The sequence below is a fragment of the Struthio camelus genome, chromosome 2 (assembly GCF_040807025.1).
Source record: "Struthio camelus isolate bStrCam1 chromosome 2, bStrCam1.hap1, whole genome shotgun sequence".
Taxonomy (NCBI): Eukaryota; Metazoa; Chordata; class Aves; order Struthioniformes; family Struthionidae; genus Struthio; species Struthio camelus.
In genome coordinates, this window is record NC_090943.1 from 23,536,083 (window position 1) to 23,556,437 (window position 20,355).

General features: G+C 38.3%; 1 protein-coding gene across 1 annotated transcript in view; it reads right to left on the minus strand.

The window, feature by feature from the left end:
* Positions 1-9,615: 9,615 nt before the first annotated feature.
* Positions 9,616-20,355, minus strand: part of LOC104143278 (macrophage mannose receptor 1) — a 34,020-nt gene continuing 23,280 nt past the window's right edge. The window contains exons 22-31 of the mRNA XM_009673686.2: positions 19,612-19,717; positions 18,592-18,788; positions 17,943-18,045; positions 17,059-17,291; positions 15,668-15,833; positions 13,913-14,065; positions 12,389-12,505; positions 11,952-12,119; positions 10,713-10,748; positions 9,616-10,386 (exon numbers count right to left, since the gene is read on the minus strand). Coding sequence (XP_009671981.2) covers positions 10,184-10,386; positions 10,713-10,748; positions 11,952-12,119; positions 12,389-12,505; positions 13,913-14,065; positions 15,668-15,833; positions 17,059-17,291; positions 17,943-18,045; positions 18,592-18,788; positions 19,612-19,717 — 1,482 coding nt within the window. The 3' untranslated portion in view covers positions 9,616-10,183. The remainder of the gene's footprint in view (positions 10,387-10,712; positions 10,749-11,951; positions 12,120-12,388; positions 12,506-13,912; positions 14,066-15,667; positions 15,834-17,058; positions 17,292-17,942; positions 18,046-18,591; positions 18,789-19,611; positions 19,718-20,355) is intronic.

The following is a 20,355-nucleotide window of genomic DNA, read 5'->3' on the forward strand; positions in this document are numbered from 1 at the left end:
CAGCCTGCTCCTCGCTCGCTAGGTGTCGCTGCCGCCCTCCGCGCAAGATGGCGCTGCGCGCCCCGGCCGCCATCTGGCGGGTAAGCGGCCGCCGTCGGCCGTGCCGCGCCGACAGCCGGGCTGGCAAATCCCGTATTTCTGCCTACAGCTGCACTGCTCTCAACGCTGTGATCTGACCCCTGTGACCTGTGCGGCAAGAAAAGATATACCCCCGCCCCAGTGGGTCTAATTTGTTCCACAGAGGCCAGGCGCCCTGGAGAGCTGCGGTGGAGGCAGCGGAGGAGGCTTCCCCTGCCCTGGCGGGAGCGGGAGGCCTGGTGGCTGGAGGGGCTGCACCGGCCTTGCGAGCGAGCGTGGGGGGACAGGGTGGGAGGGGATGCGTGCAAGGGCAGTTTGTGTCATCCAGTCGCCCAGAACTGGGCTGCCAGGTGGTGGTCCTGGTGACAGGCTGGGTGCAGGGGAATGGCCGGGGAGGGAGTAGATGGCGGCGTACTTTCCGCTTGCGGTCGACGCCGTTTCGGGAGCAGTCGTGCGGCTGCTGTTGGGGAGCGGGAGGGGAAGGCAGGGGCCTTGCGGGCACCCAGCCAGGGCTACCCCCACGCCACTCCAGCCGCCGCCGCATCGCGCGCACCTCACCTGGCCAGCGGCCCATCAGACCGGGCAGCGGTGTTGCTGCTTTGCAAAACAGCCAGGCGCAGGGCAACAGGCTGCTGTCCGTTATGTGCATGGGTTGTGCGTGCCAGGGAGGAGTGGAGGGCAGCAGAGAGATTTTTGGACGCGTCTCCTTGCTTTTGGGGACTGCCAGCTTTGTGAGGCTTGACTTTCGTTGTCGAGAGCGCCTGTGTGCCCTTCCTCCCCCTTGCAGTAAAGGGGGTGGCCAAATCGCAGAATCACAGACTGGTGAGGTTGGAAGGGACTGTGCGGTCCGACCCCTGCTCAGGCAGGGTCAACCAGAGGAGGCTGCCCAGGACGGTGCCCTCAAGGATGGAGACCCAACAACCTGCCTGTGCTACCTCTTCTGGCGTTGAAGACACTCACCAAGTGTGGGCTTTTTCACCATGCTGAAGATACACTCCTCGATGGATGACACTTCTAAAGCCACAGGCAAGAGACATGTGAGACAAGCAGCACGTGGGCTGGGTGGGAGAGAGACCTTTCCTCCAGGCCTTTGGTGGTTCTGGTGTTCCCCAGGGCAGAAATAACAGCTTGTCAGCCATGGCTGCGCTGCAGCGAAGCCCTGTCTTCAGTCCCCGAATTATGGAGTACCGGGATGCCAGTGCAGACCTGTCATCTCAATGTCTGCATGCTCTCATAGGAAAAAATGTTTCTCCATTTTGTAGTTTCTGCAAAAAAAACCCAGATCCTGACTCAGGCAGAGTTCAGAACGACTGAAGGCCGGCAAGTTCTGTTTCTATTAAAGAGGGAAGTTTCTATCAAATCAGGAAGTTGAACAATTAGCAAACTTTTAAAAAAGGAATTATGAAGTTAGGATTAGCTGGGAACTGCTGAAACCCACTGGAGAAATCTGATGTGGAGAAATCTGATGGTCAGTTAGGAAGAAAATCTTGTTTCTTTGTATTTGTGCACTAACAAACATAAAACTGTAATGTTTGTTTGCAGTTCACATAAACTTTCTGAGCCATGACTTTTTCATATGTCTTTTTCAAACTTGTATATGGTAGCAAGGTGATCTTGGCAAATAAAATGAGTTTCCTCTAGACAATATTACTAATGTATGACCAATTAGGTAACTCTAATAACCAGTTTATTCCCATTAACATAATCTTTTGATATGGCATTCATTGATAAATTGTGATGTAACACGTTGATCTCATTCTAATGTTTGAATTTGGAACTTAAATACTGAAATCACAACAGAGACAGAAAATGAGGGGATGAAGAGAGAGTGCTTCTTAAAGAGACAACAATTAACTTACCCATTAGTGGTTCTCGCTACCAGAACTCGCTTCCCAGGAAATGGGGATAGTTAACTGCTAAAAGCTAAATTGGACAATTTTTGGAAGCTGAGAAATGAGCAGGCAATGTTCCTCTGAAAGTCTTTGAAAAAATAATTGTTGAGGCAAAGTTTATAAAAGTGGCACTGGCTTTCTTTAAGTGGGGAAAATAAACGGATTCTCCAATCTACTCGATTTTACTGAAGATTTGGTCTTTTGTCTCGCTCTCCTTATTCAGCTGGATTGATGTAGATAATATCTCCCCAGGACTAAAACTGAGTGGCTTCCACGAGACACATTGTATGAGTATCTGGAGGAGGAGGAGAGAAAGAGGACAATTTCCATGTTGGGAAGAGTACCCCTATACTGTGCGAGTGTCTGCGAGCCAGGTTATCAGAGCTGCTGGAATCTCTGAATAACCAGTGCCAGTCACACAGCAAGAAGTGACCATGCTCAAGAAGTAGTTTGTAGAGCACCTTGTGATGCTTGGAACTTATTCATGAGGCACACTGCCTTCAAAAGTCCAATAGAGTTTTGCAAGAATATCCTATATAGGGAATGCATAAAAGACAAAATTAAAACACAAGGTTCAGGGGAATAAATGAGATGGGGAGGGGGAAAAAAGGCGGAATGCAACAAGATGCAAAATAAGTTATTTTGAAAGTTATTAACCTAGTTCAAGTAATTATTAATTTCTAATCACTTTTAACCAGTGGAACGTGGCATTGTTAAATAATACCACACAATTCAGAAATATTTCATGATGTGCATCAGGACAGTATTGGGTAAAGTGGCTAAAAGATATAAGATCTTCATATGTAGTGATGACTAAGTGATATTCATGCTTTAACGGTGGCTAAAGCTATGATACTGAAAACTGAAGTAGGGCTTATATAAATTCAAGTCAGTCCAGACTTAGCTGAACTAAAATTTGAAAAATCCGTAGTAAATATGGATTATCAACTTGCTAATCAAAAATATTAGTTTTTTATTGTAGCTAAGCATTAAGACCATAAAGGTGGAAAGGAATAGGAAAATATAAGCAATGTGTTCCCAGAGTGACTGCAGACCTTACTTGACGTTCCTCTATGTTGTCAGTCTACACAAAAGAGGAGAGGGAACTTTTAGCATGCAGTGCTTGATATTAGGCTGGTCTTTGTATTACATGCAATTTGTTGTCCTAAGCTGTATGTATCAGTGATGGAGATCGAAGAAGCAGAGCCCTCATTTATGATTCTGGGCAAAACTTTATCAAGGCTTCACTGGTATGCTGTACACATCAGCTGCTGTACACATCAGCTACTGCTCAGGGAAACACGGTTGTGCAAATCTTAAATATAGAGATTATATCAGCAGTATAACCCAAAATACTTAACTGATTGCCTACCCATCCTGGCCCTGGCCTAGGAAGTGCTCACGAGAGTACATAGGCCGATGGTTCCTTGAAAGGTTATTTTAGACATAGTTTCTTGGCAGTTAGGGCCAATGATTTGTGCTTTCTTAGGAGTTCCTGGCGATGCTAATATTCTGTTAATAAACGCTACTTGCTCAGTTTCCATTCTCTATTAGTATGGAAAATCAAGTCAAAGAAATGCTTGAATTTATAATTAGAAGTTCTGTTTCCAAAAGTAATGCTTTTCAAGGAAAAAAAAGATCTTTTGGAACTGGTTTTGGTGGTTGTTTTGTGAAATAGCCTGGAGCTATTTCATGAATTGGCATTAAATATAATCAACAAAAACCTGTTCAAGTGTGCTATGTCAAATTGCAAAAGATATCAATTAAGAATTGTATTCTGAGGGACTCAGCGTTTCTCTCACGTCATGTCTAGATGTGCGGCTTCTCCAACATCTCATTCTTGCAATAATTTTAAAGCAACCACACTCACTTTTTAAAAATGCTTCTTTAAAACTCTAACAAAGCAGCTAGTCACTGTATTTGGCAGTACTCACTCAATTTGCATTCATCTTTTTTTCCTCTGAAGTCCTAAGCCATTACTGAGCTTCAGGAGAGTAATAGCTGATAAAACAAAAAATAACAACAATAAAAATAGTTCTTCATTCCCACCCTTTTAATCACAGTCTCCTTAGCCATTGTTTGTCCAGATCTATTCTTCACATAGTCATCGTAGGGTTCTCATTATTCAAATGTATTTGAATCTTTAATCTCTTCAAAACTTACAACTCCTTGATTGGCACTGGGAACGTACCTGGGTTGTTAAATCTGTACAAGCAACAAGTTAAGACAGTGAATTACAATTACATTGTATTAGGAACTTGTCATAACAATAGACATTGCAATGTGTATCTAGATGGTCTGTTTTGGTTTTGCGCCCATATATCTTTAAGAAACAAAGATGAGAAATGCCAACAAGAAGCTTCAACTTTGAATGCATCCATAGTCTTGCCTTTTCCTGTCCTGGTTTACCAGGAGTTGCATTTGAGATGATCAGTTTAGGCTTTGTCTATATTATTTGAGAGTCTAGAGATTCACATCATTCTCTAAAGTAGAGATGTACTTATTTCTGTGTGTTGACCACAGTGGGAACCTCAGGTGACTAGTTTAGCTGCGTATGTCTGCCTTTTGGATGTCTGAAGTTATGTGAGATGAATTCCATCTCCTTCAGATGTCTTAGATAGCTGAGCTTATGTATGAAAGAGATTATGGTGTCTGTCCAAATAGCTATGAAGAAAAAAGGGAAAAGATTGTTACATGAAAACGTGTCCAGAATTTTTCCTTACGTAGCTGTCAAAACTGGCATTCTAAAAAGCATTTCTGTAAAATTCTAAAAGCATTTCTATAAAACATTTGCTTGACTTCTTATTCTCATTAACACACACTAGTGTTCTTTGTAAAGGTATTATGAAGAATACAAGATTATCTTAATCACCAACTTAAACCACCTGGGTTCAGTTTCCATGCTTTGGTTAAGTGTGTAGCTTTAAAATATGTTAGTAACAGCTAAAGAAGGAAAAGAAGGATTGTTTTCCCCAAATTAAGCCATGTGGGTGCTCAGCCAAAGAGAAGATAACAGCTAGTATGTGTTAAAAAAAAAAAAAAAAACAAGCTCGGAAGTGCGTTTCTGGTTCTGATGACCTCTGGAAGTTCTACCCATCATTTTTGTAAAATGTGTATATGCTGTAGTTAGGTAAACGGAATTTTAAAAAAGCTCCTTAAAATATAACAAGGTACCTTTTAACTTCTGTTTTCCTACACGTGTAAAATGCTTAAGATGCTTAAAAACCTGAAAAACGTTTTTATAATTGAATGAATTTGTGTTTGTTACAAAGTTGATGTTCACGTGTACACTGCATTGTACAGTTTTCATCCAGCCTGTTACATATAGCAGTTTATTAAGGTCAGCAAAAGTAGAAGGAGGCCCTCTGATACCATCTAAAGGCTATTATGAACACACAGGTAGCAAAATGGAAATTTCTTGATCAAAATTAGTGCATATGTAATTGATGGACAAAATAACAAGAAAATGAATTGTTTCATCACTCCTTTTAGGATATGTTGTTTTTACAGATACCAGAAGGGTGGGGGGAGAGAGAGAGAAATAAGTTTTATCATCCTAGGTATTCTATTTACCATCTGCAAAGTCTCATGATTCACTGTGACACTCCTGTGTCTTTCTCTTGCAGGGCATTCTGACCTGAACAAGATTGAGAGAGAGCCCAAAATGATATCAGTCTTCATTGAACTTAGTTAGTGCAAGCAGAAAAGTGAAATTATTGCCCTTATTGTCATCTCCTTACTTAGGTTTCTTTTTCTTTCCCTGTTGCTTTTCTTCCCTTTCCTAGCTTTGAAATGAACCATTTGTTTAGCAAGAATCTACTTCAGTAAATGAAGACAGCATCTCTTTGTGATATAGCTGTTAGGTAAGTAAAAGCAAAGGTTTAAACTGCTGGATGGTATGACAGATTTGTCCGCTCCTGGAGTATCTGTTAGAGATTATACGTGGTACCTCTTTCTGTAGCTGGTCGTCTTTGCTTTTACTTTGTGGGCATGTTTATGTCTTGTCTTAAAGCAATCGGGAATGTAGTTGAATAGCAGCAGCTGCAGCCCATCTAGGATAATATCCCTTTTTCCCATAAAGGACATCTATGATCATCTTTAATGCCATATAAAAAGTCTGACAAGCTAAGTTTTTTCTTCCCTATAAAAATTTATTTGAAGTAGAAGAGTAGAGAACAAAGGGGGCTATTAAAAAGCCTGTATTTAAAATTTGTAATAATGATTGTTTGTCAAGGGATACCAGTCCTCAAAAATTCTAAATGTTTTAACTGTTGTACAGTGACAAAAAATGTCTTATTACTCTAATTCTTATTTATTCCACAAGCATTAATGCATTAAATGAGATTATTTTTGTCAGCTGTGATTAGTTTTTACTGGTGGCACTACGACAATTGTATGATCTTTCGTTTGATCGCAACTTCAAAACTTAGTGTAATGCCCTAGTGCCCTAAAAGGCACAGATGTACTGAGACTACATGTTGCTGTTGCAGGGTACATCCATTCCTTCTTCTGTATTTCTAGGAGCATATCGTGCCTTTCCTCATCAGTGTTCACTGTTTGACTGGACTGTTTCCTAGGTGGTGTTTCACAGATAATCAGTGCCAGCACGGCCAGTCGTAGTGTCTAAAATCTTCCATTCTGTCAGCAATTTAGTCTCTTCTGTAACAGTGGTATCAGATAAAAAAAGGTTCTAACAGATGCAAAAAGAAATTAGCACAAAAAACTGAAAAGATTAGTTCTCAAAATGCTGCCTTTGTAATATTGAGACAACACATTAGTTGTAATTCATACATTCTTCTTTTTTGCTGTGGATTTTCAGACACCATATCATTTCAACTCCTCTACTGCTACAGTTGCAAAGTAAAATTTCTCCTTTGGCGCAAGAAAACTAAGAATTCTGTATTCCCACTGCTGAATTACATTTTTCTGTCACAAAATGACCCCAACCTCGTTACAGAGGAGGTGGTGTATCCTTCGGAAACTAGTGAGGTAAATCAAGTGTGATTTGTTTATGAAAATGAGTGATCATACATAAACACACACATAACTGTGATCGCTTATATTTAACAGCAGTACTGGGAAATTTCCAAGAAACATTAAACTGCTGTGTCTTCTATTCTCCACTCTGAAACTAATTTAAAGTGATTAATGCTCATTCATGATGAACAGTATTTTTCTTATCCCAAGCACTGAAGTGACAGTGCTTTTAAGTAGACAGGACTTTTTGAAAATAAAAGGGAGAGGCCAAAAACTGACTTGGACAGAAACACCGAGATAAAGCATTGAAAGTGGTATGGTTCTCTGCTGCTCTGTGCACTCAGTCTGAGTACAACCCGGTCCTCTTTTCTGTCTGAGTGATTAACAAGGTGAGTGGCCAATATCGTTCCTTAGTCATACACAATATCCACTTCAAAGGACAAATACAGAGGTGTCAGACCGTTTGGACACATTAGTCTCTCTCCCCCAGTGGATGTTGAGCTGTTTGAGACTCACTAGGCTGCATCCACCGTCCTTGCTGTGGCAGTGCTGTCCCTCACCACAGGTGGGTGACGATGACTGAGCCCAGCTAACGCAGGCACGTATGGTCCAGGTGAGGCCTTCCTTTCAGTCCTGTACACAGGTGGTAGCTCCACTGCACTTGGTGCACACTTGCTCTGCATTCACCCATTATCTCCGTGCTGTTCTTACCACAGTGCTCTTTGTCTTTGGCTGTTTCTGTAACAATCGAGGCCTTTGGATCAGCCTGGCGGCGTTTCAGTCTCGTGCAGGGGGATCAGCGACAGACCTCCTGCCTAGCCTATGATTCTGTCCATTTCTTTTTCAGACATTATGTTGAATTGACTCTAACTGCAAAATATCTGTACATACAAATGCATCTACATCAAACAATTTCCATATAATAGCACAGATCCTACAGCCTGGCATGCAAAGAAGCCTGACTGTTCAGCTGACCTTGGTAACTGCGGTGGTAATATGGGGCTCTCTCCTCTAGGCTTCTTAGGCTGTTCTGGTTTTGGTCACCAGGGCACCTCTGTTATGAGCTTCCCATTTTTACAGTTGTAGGCCACGACACTTACAAGTAACTGTTAAAACAATTATTCCCTTCTGTTAAGTCTTTACTGAAAACACATTTTTCTTTGGGAAAAGGTTATTTTATCAGATTCACTGAAATGGGCATACATACTGAAAGATCCAGTATCCTGTATTGTTGGGAAGTATAACACAGGAAAAACACTTATACTCTTTACTCTTCCAAAGAGCAAGCATAACTATGTATTCCCAGATTTCTCTTGCACATACCAGGAAACAGTTATATCTGCAGTCATCTCCATGGGAAGCAGGTGGTGTTTTTCTCATTCCAGTTGTGTCCAAAGTTCTCTGAGCCATTTCCTATTTCCTCCTGAAAATAGCTGTGACTGTTTATCACAGGAGTTGGGATTATGGATTCATGATAGTAATACAAGAAATTTATTTTTATCTGAATTTTTTGCCTCTGGGTTTTACAAAGTGTTCAAAGGACATACTGTAAAACTGAGTTTATTTTACTTCAGTTCTCTCTCTATTTTAAATAACGCTATTTTGTTTATTTTTTTTAACCAGGTCTCATGGTTAAGTAATGTCATACACACATACCAGAAAGGAGAAAGCTGTGCAATCTGCAGTGTCTTTAGAGGTCCTGCAATCTATAATTGGAGCCTGCCTGCCTTACAAACTCAGCCCGAAGTGTATAAAGTGTGTCCATCAAGCAAAGCAATGCAAGGGAAAAAAATGACAGCTCAACAGGAAAGTTATGTTCGCAGTAGTGCACCATGTTTTAAGGCAACTCTTGATAAAACTATTGAAGTACTCCTAAAGGAAAGAGTGACTTCCATTCTAAGCTGCCATCCATAATATTTTTACTTAAGGCCCTTCGTTGTTTACTGCGTATCTAAACAAAGACAAATCCTAGAGGTGAGATGAGTGTATTGTATGAATGTCTCAAACTGATGAGACTTAGGCACAGAAAATCTATTCCAGACGTAGAACCTATTCCAGATACTCTCTTTTCTTTAGAGGAGAGCTTTAGTGTTCTGGCATCTTTTTGTCAATCAGAGACCTTACACATGGGGACAGCGTAAGAAATTCTGACTGCAGTTCTACAAAACAGCCTATGAGGGAATCTGTTTCCCCTTGCAGATATTTTGTAGAAGCCTGTGTTATCCAGCCCCTCTGTATGCTTCTCTGTTGAGGCCTGTTAGTACCAGGCACCTTCCTATACCTTGGAGAAAGGTTTCCGTATCTCAGAGACTGTACAATTCTTAAAATGCACAGAATGATAAACCGTCCGCTAAGGCAAACAATGCTATTGTGTACACTTGAAGAAAATCTGAAAGGGGATCTAATGAAGTACATTGTCAAGTGAAATTAAAACAGAAACGGAAAAAGTTAATGTAAAAAATGAGTTAGTGATTACATTTCTCTGAACTGGAGAGTTAAATAATGCAGTATATAGACAGCCATTTATTATATATGCTGAGATGAAAAAAGTAGCATCGCTGCATACTGAAAACATCATTACTGAAGTTAATACCCAATGAATAGATTATCTACTCTCATATATTTGTTATTAATTTGAACCTAGTAGAAAAATGTTAATATTTGCAGAACAATAAAAAAGTACAAGGCTGTAGAAATTGGCATAATTATTCCCAAGTTCAGACTTGAAGTAGGAATAGAGGAAAGTCTTTTGAATTATTTTTCTATCTACCCATCTATGTTTCAGTAAGGAAAATATATTTAATTCACAGATCCAGGTATTAGAGTAGGTTTTACGTGAATGAAAAGATGATATCACACACTGAATCTGAAAATCTGAAATCATCTGTGTTTCCCGACACAGTCTAGATAACTCTGAAGCAATACAATAGGAAAAATTAACGTTAAGGAGTAACATGATTTCCTCTGTATGTAAATGGAAGAATCCCTACATTAAGTTAAATACAACAATTGTACATAGTAAAAATTTCTAAGAGTTTTACTCCGAAGCTCTTTGGGAGGCAATTTTTGATGGGAGTATATATTTGTATGTGTTTATATAAATCTGTGAACTTTATATCTGTGCAGCGAGAAGACTGTTATTTGCACAGGAAAAAGCAAAGCCTGCCTAAGATTTCACTGATTCCAGTTACATAGATTGTTTTCTGCTACGTGGAACATACAGGTATTTTGTCAAACTACATGTCAGTAAATGCATCTTGTTCTTGGCTATCCACGGCTGCTGCTGGTCCCTTCATTCTCGTTGAAATATCTAGTTGGTTTTGTTTTTTCTTGAACTTCAGGTAGAAATAAACTGTACTTCCAGCTCCAGCAACAGAAAGGACTAGAACAACAAACAGCCAAATGATGATGTTGGAAAATACTTTCTCCTTTTTCTCTCCTGTAAGTAGATGAAATGGAATCAATACTTTTGATTGTAAGAGATTTCAGAATCTAGTAATAAGTGGGATTACTTTGACTAGAATTCATATAAATGCAATATGCATGTAGATTCTCAGTCCAACCAGTTATTTTACTAACAAAAAATATAATTGTATTAATTTAAAAAAATACAAAATTATAGCTCTTTTCTGTACCTAGATACAAATGAAGTTTATGGACTTTTTATTTTGAAATGCTTTTAGAATTAATATTTAGAAACTATTTAAGTATGTGCTTGTTATATTTGAGCACCTCCTTAATTCTACTTAAAGGAAGTATGCTTACCTTTATTTCCTGGTAGCATCACTGTGTTTTCAGTAGCTTTGAGAAAGAAAATAAAGTGTTTATTTTGAATGCTCTTAAGAGAAATTTCAAAGTTCCTAAGTCCACATGCTCACCTGTTTGTGATAATTGCATTCCCTGGGAGGTGGAGCTAAGAATGTGTAAGCTTCTAACTTGACCTCCTCAGTTATGTTACCCAACAAGAATTTAGATTACGGTTAGATTTCTGTATCTTCTAAAAGCCTTTACAAATGTGTTAGTTTTGAGAAACTGCCTGTTGAATCTAATTCACTTTTAGGTGTTTTCTGAAATGGGAAACATGTCTTGAATTAAGTTCTCATGTGTACTGGAAATATCTCATAAGCGTCTCTATTCACAGAAATACCAAGCTGAAAAGAATCTTCTGTGAATTTAGCCTTCTTTTGAAGGCAACCCTTCCTTGTGATTGTGTTTGTGGAATGAACACAATGCTCTGGTAACTGGGGTTCCTAAACTTTTTAAGTAAGGGAAAGGTTAACAGAAATGCGGAGGAATTAAGCCAGCAAAATGTCCAGTTCAAGTTCTCGACTGCTTTAGTTTAATCTCATTTGGTAATTGAATCTTTGAATTTTCTTTCAGATGACCATTTTGCTATCAAGAAAATACTAGAAAGTGCTGTTAAACATGATTCTATCACACTGTAGATAAAGAGTGCCACAAAAATGTATGCAATCATATTTCTCTGTTCCGTCAGCACAGAGGATAGTAATGAATCACCAACTCCTGCAGACAGAGTTTTCACCGTGCTCATAAGAACAAAATTTTGGGGGGGGTAATACAGTCAAACTGAAATGAGACAAAACTTGTTGCTTTTAAGCTTAAGTTTTGTGATAGTTGCGGGACAATTCTGGCTTTACTGAAAACCCACTTCTTATGAAAAATGAGTGGTCTTTAGCCATTCAGTTTCCTACACATAGGTGATTGAAGTATCCAAGACAGCTGCATGGGGCTCATGGTTATTATACAGGTCTTATGGGGCATGCAGCCTTCTGAGGAGGTAGTTGGAAGCCACGTGGTATACCCAGCTGCACCTGAAGCCTCAGGATTTAGGTCACTGAATCTTGGTACAGATATATGTGCAAAAACAATAGACACCTATAATCATTCTTTACAGTATGTGCACACATGCTTTAGAATATATAATTTAGATACATCATGAGGCATTATTAGCCATAACCTCAATATATTACAAATATTACTTACTTTTTGGTTTTTTACAGATATATCCTTTTTTGAAAGAACAGACATTGCTGTTCCAGTACCCAGACAACGCACATATTTCTGCACACTGCTTATTCCTGTTGTTTGAAGGCTCTGCCATGTTCCAGTTGACAAAATCCACTGCAGTCTTGTCTGTCCATACCCACTCCTCTGATGTTTAAAATAAGCATATATGGATAAAACACAATGTTTTAGGCTGATAGAACATGTGATGGAAAAACAAAAAAGTTACAGCATGAATAGATAATTAAACATTTCAGTTACAGTTCTAAGCATATGTAAGCATGCCTTGAAATATACTTTATATATTTGATAGGTACGTATACTTTCAAGTATATAAAGATGCTTTCTTTTTAACATATCTTACATCATCATTTTGTATCATCTAGTAATATATGATTAAATATTTAAGATATTACCTCTATCGTTTTTCTTCAGTCCTATCCAAAAGTTTGGTGATTTTCCATGGAGTACCTTAATGCTGTCTGACAGAAAGTTTGTTTCAGCATAGTCTCCTATTGATACCAAGTTAGCAGCTGAAAAGTATTAATGAACACATTGCAATGTCTCATTCTTTTACGCTTTATGGACAGTTTAAGTCAATAAACACAGAAATTACATATTCTTGCACAGAATATTCACTAGTCTCATTAAGTTTATTGTATCCTATCCAGCCATTTTGAGCACGGCTGTGACGTGTGTGGATGCAAGTTAGCACGAAGGCATGGATTTTCGGTTAGCCTTTGATATTTTAGAGAAGAAAAACTGGTCTCCTGCAATACTTTTGGACAGGGCCAACCACAGCACTAAATGTGATGCTGATACGCTGACAGTAATGCATGTGATGTAGTCAGCACCATGATCCTGCCATTACAGCTCTGTCATACATCAGACATGGAGTGCTATTAGAATCGTGAATGTGTCCAGAGGCTGTGCTGGGTTCATCAAGAAATAACTTCCTGGCCTGGCCTAGCTAGAGTGCAGGCAAAAGCTTTGGAATTTGGTATACGGACCGATGTCAAAGTATGATCTTTCATTCTGCTTTTTAGTGTAATGCTTTTTCTAGTAATTGTGTGATTTATCTTTTTATAGAACTATTTTGTGAATTTTATTGTCACACAATTGTAAAGTAAAATGCCTTTGCAAAGCTACTTTTTCCATTTACTCAACCATAGGCCAGCGTCTTAATACGTAAGAGGAAGTATTACTAGAAATCCCTGTATTACCTCTTAACCATACGAGAGTAATTAGTCAGTAATATGGTGTTGATGTATAGTATGTTGCTTATTCTTCCTCATTTAAAAATAGTTAGAAGACACTGAAATTACGCTGTATCTCAAGAATTCTTGGTTAGCATTCAACAGAAATCAGAGATGTGGAGTACAGTGTCTTTTCTTCTCCCTTAATCCACGTACAGCTCTTCTCCTCAAACAGTAGACAACACAGCAGAGGGACTGGATGGCTAGATGTGTTTTGGCAGTTCATGAAAGCTAAATAATGGAGCTCATCCATCTCATTTGTTGTCTAGCCAGTGAAATCCAATTAATAAACAGAGCCCTGGAACTAACAAAGACGGCTTTGCCAGGGAATTGTGTCTTGTAGTTTACATTCTGTGTGGATTCTCTCTTGTTCGAGAAGGAGGAAGCTAACACTGCAGTCTTCACCCTCCGGTCTACACAATTACTGCTTTTCATAAAACTAGGAGGAACTTAATATTTTTGAGATACTAATAGCTCAGCTGGTAATTGAAATATCAAAGACACCTCTATCTCCAAAAATATTTAGTTTTATAGTGAAACAGCATAAATGCCATTTTCTCAGAAAAAAAAAACAGGCTAAAAAGCATTGAGTATGAAGTTTTTGCATAAGATTTTCTTAGCAGTATCACCCACTATTTTATGCCTTTAATTATGTCTTCAGTCTTTCTAAAACATGACACTCACCCAGTCGGGCACATTCCTGATAAGCTTGAGACCAGCTTCTTTTCCGGGAGGCTTCAAAGTAATAGCAGTGACCATGGAAAGGTATCCAAGATTTGTGTCCTTTTGATTCAGGGCATTTTCCAGGGAGTTCTGGGGGCTCAGTAGGGGCTATTACTGATAAAAGATCAGATAATCGTCATCCAATTTTTTTATAAAACTCATTTTTGTCATTATACTAGTAAGACAAAACTAAACAAATTGTATTAGGTTTCTCATTATAGAAGAAAAACAGTCTGAAAAGAGCTTGGATATTGTTTTCATTTTGTGTTTGAGAGCATAATTTATTTCGTATTTAGAAATCAAGGTGATTAAGAAGATAGATGCACTAGTTTTTAAGAAGTATAGACTCTGTCCAATGATGATTTTTAATGACTGTAGTCAACAAAATATCCAGCTAGTTTTCTGGCATAAAGATCTGCCTAATTAGTTAATATTGCTATTTTTAAAATGGCTTCTGACACTGATTTTTTGACAGGATCAAAACCTGAAATTGTGAATATGAATGAAAGCGCTGGCATTATTCAACATAGCTTGCAGGTGTTTTTATTAAACTGCATCCTGAGTAGATTCCATAGTGATTGATAAAATAGGAAAATTTTGGATGTGAAGATTAATGCGGATGGAATGAAAATTAAATATTCTGCCAGATTACGTTTTCTTCCTATGAGTCTTGCAGTCTGTTTCTTTCCCTAGTGAGGAACATTCAGCTTTCAAATTAGATTCCCAGAATATTAAAGTGGAAAGAGAAATTACATGTCAATCTTCAAACTACATCATCTTAATATGTAGTTTTACATGTAACTTGCATGCATCTTAGTAAGTAGTTGGCAGGTTTTGTGTGTAAAATTTAATTTTATAAAAGGTAAAGAGCTTTCATAATGTTGAAGAAGACATTAGAATATTTAGCTAAATTGTGAAATCACAGTTTTCCTTATTTCCATAGAAACTGTAGAAGTCTGTGCTTGAAAGGTGCCCCAAGGGATTATCTTGTGCTGTCCTTGTGCTCATAGGTGACACCAAATAGACATATAATTATGTCATTTTTAACAGAAGTTTGTCCTATCTGTTCTTAACAATCTGTGGTGATGGAGATTCCCTGACCTGTCCAATGGGTTTATTAAATGCTTCTGTATTGTACATTTAGAAGATTTTCCTTATATCTAACACAGATCTCTCTTGCTGTATTTTAAGCCTGTTATTCCTTGTCAAACTCACATGGGATATAGGGAAGATTTTAATTTGATTTCTTTAGAGCTGTGTTTCATTATTGAAAGTGATACTATGGTTTCTCTTAGTCTTCTCTTCTACAGACTGTCCAACCCCAGTTATAATCTTTCCTTACAATTCTGGTTTCCTAGTTATCTGAAAACCCAAGGTGACTGACATCCTTTTCAAACTATGGTGCCCCAGACTGGATACAATATTCCTTATCAAAACAGATCTCATAGTAAGTGAATGAGTTCTCTATTAGAATGAATAATTAAGAAATCAATGAGCAATCAGTCCTATGTTTTTCAGAGTTGAAGAGATGATTAGTATGAATTGACTGACTTCTGAGAAGAATTCCTGTAAATTTTTAAAACTAGTTAGTTAGCTGCTCATGTCATCCTATATACTAGTCCATGAAGCAAGTATTTTTCCAGCTTCTTACCATATTTAGCTCAGCTGATAAGTCTCCACACCCTCCAGTTAAAATACTTATATTCAACTGCTTACCATCAGATTTTTTACAGAGAGAAAAGAATTCTTCCTTGCATGAAGCTGTCTTCCAGGTGCCATCAGTGTCTAGGTAGACACATGCTAATTTCTGTTTCGGTTCCCCACTGGACCACTTGCTGTAAACCAATCTCCATTTGTCAATCCATTGATACTTGCCATTGGTCTGGAAGTAAAATCTATATGGTAATTTCAAGGTTGGTGAGAGTGACATTACTAAACAGGATCCTTGGAGGACTTTCATAAAACTAGTATAGAATCGTGTGCTTAATAATGCCACATTTTTGAGCTTGTAAATGCTTATTGCAATGAGATGACAGTGTCTGTTATACAAGAATATGAACGTAGAACGATTTTTTTATACCCTCTAGAAAAGTATCTAATATTAATTCAGAACATTTTTCAAGCACTGGGAAACGGAATGGAAAAACTAAGGGGACGTGAAGGAAGGCTCAAGACTGGGAGTCAAATAAGACATGTTGGTACCACCAAAGGCGTGCGCGGGAGTGGGAGTGGGAGTGTCTAAAGGTGTGAGTGGGAGTGTTTTTAATGCTGATCAATAGCCATCACTTTTGTTGTAGTTACCAAGACTGTGATTCATGGGGAGGAGTATAGCATGTCAAAACACACCTACAAGCCAAATGTTCACCTTTCTCTCTCCTGTCATGCAACTGAAGTAGACATCTCACTGACAAAGGATTTTCCTCCATAAAATTCTAACTTCTGAATGGGGACTATTACACCAATTGCACTTACAAATGAAAAAAAAAAAATCCATTGGTCAATATGTCCTGGTACCCTATCGTATAGCCTTCAGATTCCTTTAAATAATTTTTGCCATTGTTTCTGTCCCTAACTGTATTTCTCTGCTGCTACCGTAAATAAGACTACTTAGGGAGGTATGTGTGAACATAAACACACATATAAAATCCGTTCCTTCCCAGATGTCAGATGTGCAAGCGAAGATATGATGGCACTAATCGTTGGGATACATAAACACATGACAAGAGGGCGGGATGTACTCATGCATGTTGATTTTGGAATATCTTTTAAATTAAAGCAAACTCATGAAGTGGGAGATATTGCTTGTTATGTTGGAGACCCTTTAAATGACTTCAAACGGTAAACAGCATTGTGGTACGCTGGTTTGCAGGAGCATTCCCCTGGGCTACAGCATTTAAGAGCTCTTGATTCATTAAAATCTGCACAATATGGCTCATATTCATTGAACGTTAAATGGGTATAGTACTGACATAAATTGTGGCTTTCAGCGATACACTGACAGAAATTCTTACAGGTTTCAGGATGAGAGCATGCAGTAAGATTCTTCTAAACAAAGAGTAAGACTGGTCCAGTGTAAGCTTGACTCTCTGTAATGCATATGTTCTTACCATGTTGCTATTAAGACCAATCCAGAGAGGCTCTCCATATTCTTGTGCGAGTAAGAACAACAGTGACTGGCTATATACATCTAAAATGCTGGCAAGTTCTGAGGCTTTGTTATTACAGGATCTTTGTGCTTCTTCCCAATTCATTTTGGAATGGATGACAGAATAACTAACTCCATCAGAATGGGCAGAAGCAAAATCCAGCAGTGTGGCTGATGACTTAAAGAGTTTAGGATCTGTAGGAATAAGGGAGAAGAAAGAAAACAAGAATAGGTATATCTAGAGGACACATATTTCACTTGAGCAACTGAATAACATCTTCATTATTTACAAACCAAGTAGTAAATTGCTAATTTGAGTGGAACACTTCTCGTTACATGTTTATGAGTAGCAGATAATTCCAAAAAAGAATGAACCTGCATGAAAGGAATACGTTCTCAGCCTTTGGCAATTTTGAATCAGTGAATTCACAGTAGTTTTCAAAACAGTCAGTCAAAAACTGCACACCAACTCTGTCTTTTCAAACTATTTTTTGCTGCTTAATATGACTATCAAATTTATTTGGATAAATGTAAGACTTGCCAATTATGATGATATACAGATCATTATCAACTTATCGAATTAAAAAGTTTGGGGTTTTTAGCTGTTCAATTACAGTATTGGAAAATAAAAATATTTGTGTTCCTAAATTCTAGTATTTATCACTCCCTTCTCCAAAACACTGCTAAGCAGTACTGGGATGCAAGATAGGCTGTGGATTTTTTCTAAAGTTTTACTTGTCCTTTACCTAAAAAAAAATTGTGAGCAATGATCTAAATAACGTCGAACAAGAGAAGTGTTTTTAATTAATATATTATCAATTTCAAGACTAGCAAAACAGAACTCACCACTGTTCTTCTGGCATATATACCCTCTGGAGTTGTAACATACTTCATCATTCCATTTTCCTGTATCATCAGCATGACCTTTCTTCAGAGAAACACAGTCAAACTGATGGAGGAAGGCAAGGAGTATGAATACGTTGATGTTAAAAAACAAAGTACTGTAAACCTGGGACATTTCACTCCTTTTTTCTTTGAATTCTGATATTGTGGGCTTTGAACTGCTCTAGAAACACATTCTTTGTGGTCTCCTTTGTTGTGGCCAGCTTCTGCTCGGTACTATCTTGTAAATCTTTTCAATGCTGCTACTGCAGCTCAGCCTGCTTCTTCATTCAATTATATTTTGAGAAAATATACTTGAATACTTGAATATGCTTTCAAGAACATTTTATCACACCTTCTGTTTCACTGAATAATGAGCAGCTCCCAGCTAGATTTTGGAATAGGAATGAAATAAAAATGAATGGAAGTCAAGCTTTGTATATGGCCTACAAAGGGACATTTAAATAGTGGTTATTCTTGACAGAATCAGCTTCAAGATAAATGAACAACTTGGGAAAAGGGTTGAGGCATATTTATGGTAAATTGAACTGCTTACCCAAAGTGATACTGCTCTCCTGATTTAACCTGATGATACACTATAAGCGATATTTACCTGTTGCCGATTGTGGCCATCTTCTGGATGTAGGCTGGGAAACAAAATAGGTTCTGCAAGTTTGGGGCAATCTTGAGCCCAGTTTGTATAGGAAACAGCACTTCCATCAGTCCAAACAAAGTTGAGTTCACTGAGTATATCATTCAAGCCAATCCAGGGATCACTTGACACATCCTTCAAATGGTAAGTGAGAAAAGCTGGTAAAAGGCAATAGAAAGGAAGTTGAACATGTCATCACTCAAGACATCAGCATATAAACAAATCCTTAAGTATTTTGTTTTTCTAAAGTCTTGTAAATGCATTTTAATTCGTATTTGATTGGAATTGTACCCAATTTGATTATGGCAAACCAAGGTTCCAAGCCTTGGCCTGTGAAAAGTCTCAAAGAGTGGAAGTGTTTGTAACTATGAAGCAAGACTAGTTCAGAAAGAGGTAGGATAAAATACCTGCATGACCATCATGTTATCTACTGAGTTCACTTATTTCAATCCTTGGAATGAGCTGATTGACTGATGGAAGCTACACAAGTAGCTACCTTTAGCTGCAGGTGGAACCCTAGGAACGTAGTCAAGGTGAAAATGTGTCTTCATGTGACATTGCTACAGAGGAATTAATTTGCAGAATTAGGGCAATCATTTCAGAGAGGGATAGTATTAGATCCATTTCTTTTTCTGACAGGAGCAGGCCATGACTTCCTTTGCCTTCTCTGTATCAAAAACTACAAACATCAGGTCTGGATTTGTTATTCTATGCTGATAATTCATATCCTACAAATCAGTAAAGCGGTTTGTGTGGAGCAGGAGGGAGCAACCCTTAGCATCACTAGCATGCTTGAGGCAGCTGGTTTTAATTCTTCCAAAAAAGCTTTATGCCATGGCCTTATAACCCATGTGAGTATAGCTATTATAAAATATATATATATTTACAACTACCTCTTTTTACCATGTTCTTTTTTGTAGGAAATGATCACTGTGTACAGAATAAATACTGTCCAAGACCTAAAGAGCTGTTATACTATACCTTGTACTTGTCCATCATGTATGCTAGCCAGGTTTCCTCCAAGGCTCATACAAGCTCTATGTGCAGTTCTCCAATATACATAGGCAGAGCCAAAAATCTTGTAACACTGGGGGAGAATGAGTTGGACTGTTAATAAGTGATAGCAAAAGGAATGTAGGTTTGAATTACACTAATTTTAATAGAAATTAGTGCAATTGCGATCCAGAAGAAAAATTCGTAAAGTTAACAAGGACTCAGCACTAATATTCCAAGTCTGATATCAAAGTCCTGCTCTGATACTCTGTTTGCAGATTTTAAATTTACTCTGTATCTTTCGCCAAGTAGCAGAATATCCCAGCAAAACTCTAACAACCATTTATAAATCACAGTAGGAGTTGTAGAAGAATCTTGTGTGTCAGCCAGCTCAGAGTTTTGGATAAACCATACTTCATCATTGATAAAAGACAAAGAAGTGTTGTTTCCTCAAAACAAAACAAAGCAAAACAAAACAAAAACTACACAAAAGCCAGCACAGCATTCCACATGGGATCATCTGAGCTTTGTGAAAAGCAATATTTTTGACCTGTAGCCTGTGATCAGTGAGCTGTTGTGTGTTTAATCAGCCTTTCTCATTTTGTAGCTCTTTTATTAATGGAAGTATATGACTAATGCACTCTTAAAAAAATACCTAGTTACCATACTACCAGTAGACATTCACCCTGAAATGGTCCTGGTAATTATGAATGTGCCAAAAGTGCCCTCGCT